This window comes from Alligator mississippiensis, chromosome 2 (assembly GCF_030867095.1).
Source record: "Alligator mississippiensis isolate rAllMis1 chromosome 2, rAllMis1, whole genome shotgun sequence".
Lineage (NCBI taxonomy): Eukaryota > Metazoa > Chordata > Crocodylia > Alligatoridae > Alligator > Alligator mississippiensis.
This window is the reverse complement of record NC_081825.1, coordinates 126,048,032-126,052,415: the sequence shown is the minus strand read 5'-3', so window position 1 is coordinate 126,052,415 and position 4,384 is coordinate 126,048,032. Positions and strand designations below refer to the sequence as shown.

The 4,384-nt window shown below is 59.7% G+C and overlaps 1 protein-coding gene across 1 annotated transcript; it reads right to left on the bottom strand.

Annotated features, from left to right (window-relative positions):
• Positions 1–562: 562 nt before the first annotated feature.
• On the bottom strand, positions 563–2,067 carry NEUROG2 (neurogenin 2). The gene has a single exon (XM_059721300.1). It carries the CDS (start codon positions 2,065–2,067, stop codon positions 1,441–1,443), a length of 627 nt encoding a protein of 208 aa, XP_059577283.1. The 3' UTR covers positions 563–1,440.
• Positions 2,068–4,384: the final 2,317 nt, after the last annotated feature.

Here is a 4,384-nt window from a genome sequence, read left to right as displayed (position 1 = left end):
TCCACGCTTGCATTCAGTGGTTACAAAGCCTACAAATTATACAATGACTTCTAACCTGGACTTCTAACAAAACAACTTTTTTCCCCCCACCCCCCTATGATAAATCATAAGAGACAGATGGCAAAATAGGGGTGGGGGGGGAGGAAAGAGAAGGACAGGACAAAAGGCATTGTGACCAATCTGGGAAACAGAACAAAGTGCACATCAGAGAAAGAGAGAAAAGAAGTTTGGTTTGACAGGTGAAATTCCCACAGCCTTCAGGCTGCAATGGGAAGAAAGCAGATGCCATGCGTTGCAAATCGGTGGGGAACAGGGTTACCAGGAACTGAAGGCAGAGGCTCAGACACATTTCTTTCCAGAAGACATGAACATCTCTGTGAGCAACCCAAGGTGATGAGAGTGCAGGAACCAGTTGTGTCTCCCTTGCACATTCACATAAGAGCCCCAGAGGGTGCCGGGCTTGCCTACACGCCTGTCCCCAAGCCACCCTGCATCCAGGCCACCCGGAACATCCCCAGCGCAGGCACTGCCCTTCTCAGCTGGCTTCACTGCAGGTGGGGGGGGGGGGGGGGCTGCTCCTAACCCTATCTAGAGCCTGCTCAAGGGGGAGCCTCGCCCATGGTTCCAGCCTCTCTGAGAAACTGCTACACAGCCAGCCCCAGTGACATTATTGCAAGGGCGCGAATAGAAACAGCAGCCAGATGGCAGGGACAGACAGCACTGCGCCTCTGTGGGGAGGAAGGGGGCATGGGGTGCGCGTGTGTAGGGTGGGTGTGTAGGGTGTGGGTGTGTACATGCTGTATGTGTGTGGGGGGAGGTGTAGGGAGTGTGTGCAAGCATGCATGTGTATGGTGTGTGTATGTAAGGTGTGGGTGTGCATGGGGGGGTTGTATGGTTTGGGGGAAGGGTTGTAGTTGGGGTGTGCTTATGTGTGGGGGTTGCATGCATGGTATGTGTGCGTGCATGTATGGTGCATGGGGGGTCCATTTGTGTGCATGGCGTGTGTGCGGGGCATATCAGGGATGTGCATGCATGTGTGGGTAAGGTGTGTGTATGGGGAGTGTGCAGGGTGTGTATGTGTGCATGGTGTGTATGGGGGTGACGTGCATGTGTGCATAGCGTGTGCGCACGCAGGGGGGGTTAGCATGTGTGCATGGTGGGGGGGTGAGTGCGTGAGGGGTGTGGGTGCACAGGGTGTGCACGCTGTGAGGGGGATGGGTGTTTGGGTGTGCATGTGAGGGTGTGCAGGGTGTGTGGGGGTTGCATGGGGTGCATATGCTGTGCGTGGGGGTGTTAGGGTGTGCATGAGGGGCGCGTGCACAGGTGCGCAGGGTACGTGTGCTGTGTAGGGGGGGTGCAGGGGGTGCTGGGCTGTGCAAGAGGGGCATATAGGCAGTGGGAGGGTGCAGAGGGGGCGTGGGGGTGCCCGGGGGTGCCGGATCAGGCGCACTCCCGGGCCAGCGCCCGTGGGGGCGCGTAGCGCGGCTGCTCGGGCTGCCAATAGTCCAGGTCCGAGGCGGAGCCGGCCGGGCTGGCGGGCGATAAAGTGCAGCTGTAGGGGGAGGCAGAGGCGGAGGCGGAGGCAGCGGGGCTGGCGGCGCGGGTCCAGGCGGGCGCGGGCGCGGGGCTGGCGGCGGGGCCGTGGCCGTGCGCGGGGAGCAGGGCGCAGCGGTCGGCCAGGCGCAGCGTCTCGCTGAGCGCCCAGATGTAGTTGTGCGCGAAGCGCAGTGTCTCGATCTTGGTGAGCTTGGCGTCCTCGGGGAAGCTAGGCAGCACGTCGCGCAGCGCGTCCAGCGCCGCGTTGAGGTTGTGCATGCGGTTGCGCTCGCGGTTGTTGGCCTTGAGGCGCCGGCTGCGCTTGAGGCGCTGCGCCGTCTCGGCCGCCCGCGCCCCCGGGCCCGGCGCCGCCCCGCGCCGCCGCCGCCGCCGCTGCAGCCGGGCCGGGCAGGGCGCGGGCGGCTCGTCCTCCTCGGCCTCGCCCTCGTCCTCGCCGGCGCTGGGCGACGCGGGCGACGCCAGGCTCAGCAGCAGCAGCTCCTCGTCCTCCTTCAGCTCCTGCACCAGCATCCTGCAACGACACGGCCGCAGCCCTCAGCGCCCATCGCCCGCCCCGGCCCCAAGCCCTGCCCGCCGCCGCCGCCCGCTTGCCCGCTTACTCTGCTGCTCGCTAGGGCGCCTCCGCGCCGCCCGCTGCGGGGCGCCCGCCCGGCCGCGCTCCCTGCTCCCGCCCGGCTGCCTCGGCCCGACGGCAGCCAACGCCGGGGAGCGGGGGCGTCCTGCTGCCCCGCGGGCCTGTGCGTGTGTCTGCGTGTGTGGGGGTGCGTGTGCGCTGGCACGCGCCCCGGCCCTCCAGTTCAAGCGAAGCGGCTTGAGGTTCCGCGGCTGCGTGTCTGGCACACGACCCTCCTTAAAACCCCTTATATACCCCCCAGAAAACAATCAAACCTGCCCCCAGGGCCCCCTCGGCTGCCCCCCTCCACCTCCCGCGGTTTATTCTTTCTTTTCATTTCATTATCATCACTCATCTCTTTTCTTTGCTCTCCCTCTCTCTTTTCCAAGCCCCCCTGCACCCCTGGCTCGCCTCCCTCCCCTCCGCACCCACCCACCTCCTCCCCGGCCTTTCTTCTCTCTGATCCCCACCAAGTGCGGGCGCGGGCCGCCGCCTGATTGGTGCCTCGCGCTCGGCTGGAGCGTGCCGCTAATTTATTAATGAATGGGGGTCGCGAGGCGCAGCTGGCCAATCAGGGAGCCCCGCGAGCCACGCGCGCTGGAGCCTGCTCCCTTTCAGGAGATCATTAGGCTGGGGGGGAGGCTGGAGTCACCCCCTCCCCTCCTTCCCCGCAGGATCACACTCTCTTCCCCACCTCTGGCAGAGCTGGAGACTGAGACTATGTCACCGAGGAGCTTATATTTCTTTCTTTGGTTGACGGGCTGCTTCTGCAGGGTGTATTTTCTATTTTCTGTGCTTCCTTGAACTAACAGTTAGAGTTGCCAACTTTGACTGAAGCTATTCCAGAAGGATTTGTTTTTTGGGTTTTTTTCTTAAACATCTCCTGAATTGCTTTCAACAGTCACCAGGAGATCCATGCCGATTCTGGTTGACTCCCCGGCAATGTGGGAGGGTTGGCGGTCCTACTAACAGCTTAGGTGATTCCTTCATACTCTGGTAGGCAAGGAAAATGCCATGACCACCAGGGCAGCTTTTCTAGTCGCACCCAGGGATCAGAGCTGACCTGAGAAGCACGTGGGGCCCGGGGCAAATCAGCTCATGCGGGGCCCTGGCCCTGCCCCGATCCTGCCCGCCCTGGATGTGAAGAAGCACCAGCGGCGGGGGGTAGTGAGCAGCCAGATGCAAAGCCACCACCAGTGGTGCAGAGTTACCATGGTCACTCCATCCAGCTCCGCAGGGCCCCCTAAAGCACGGGGCCCAGGGCAGTCACCCCAATTAGCACCTCCCCCCCCCCCCCGGGGAATGAACCTGCCAGGGATAACCACTTTTCTGGCATGGGTAGTACCTGTGGAGGTAATGTATAGTAAATCTCCCACTGGCTGCTTGAGTGGGAAGATGTTGGCTTTATGCCCACTTTAGGAAAATGGGAGACTCTTCCCTAGCTTGCTCCTGCGGCCACATGGCTGAGGGCAAGCAAAACTCGGGGGCATTCAAACCCCAAGCCCAAACATCTGAAGCCCCAGGTGGGGTGGATGTTTGCCGGTAGTAGGGCCACTTACGGTTCTTGACTGACTCATGGATTTGGAATTGATTTGGCTGATTTGAATTGAAACACGAAAAATTCTCTTAAAAAAAATAAGACTTGTGTCACTAGAAATGACTGCATAAGCTCCAGTTATAGGGTTTTCATAATAATGATAATCAGCATAGAAAATTAGGGTTGGAAGGGATCTCAGGAGAACATCTAGTCCAACCCCCTGTTCAAAGCAGGACCATCCCCAACTAGATCATTTCAGCCAGGGCTTTGTCCAGCCAGGCCTTAAAAACCTCCAAGGATGGAGACTCCACTGCCTCTCTAGGTAACTTGTTCCAGTGCTTTGCCACCTTCCTAGTGACAAAGTTTTTCTTAGTCTCCAACCTAAACTTGCCATGGTGTGGATTGAGACCACTGCTCCTTGTTCTGTCATGTGTGTATGCCAGCTTGCTTGTTTCTGTTTACTGTTCTTCTCCTGCCCTGGGAGGTTTCTTACAAAATGAAAAGAAAGTTAGGATTCGTGGAGCAATCATAGGAGATGAGGGTTAGAGGGACCTCAGGAGGGCATCTAGTCCAACACTCAGCTCAAAGCAGGACCATCCTCAGCTAGACCATTCCAGCCAGGGCTTTGTCCAGCCGAGCCTTAAGCCTCCAAGGATGGAGAGTCCACCACCTCTCTA

Coding starts and splice junctions, on each gene's coding strand:
- NEUROG2 (XM_059721300.1), bottom strand. CDS start 2,067: ATGCTGGTGCAGGAGCTGAAGGAGGACGAGGAGCTGCTGCTGCTGAGC.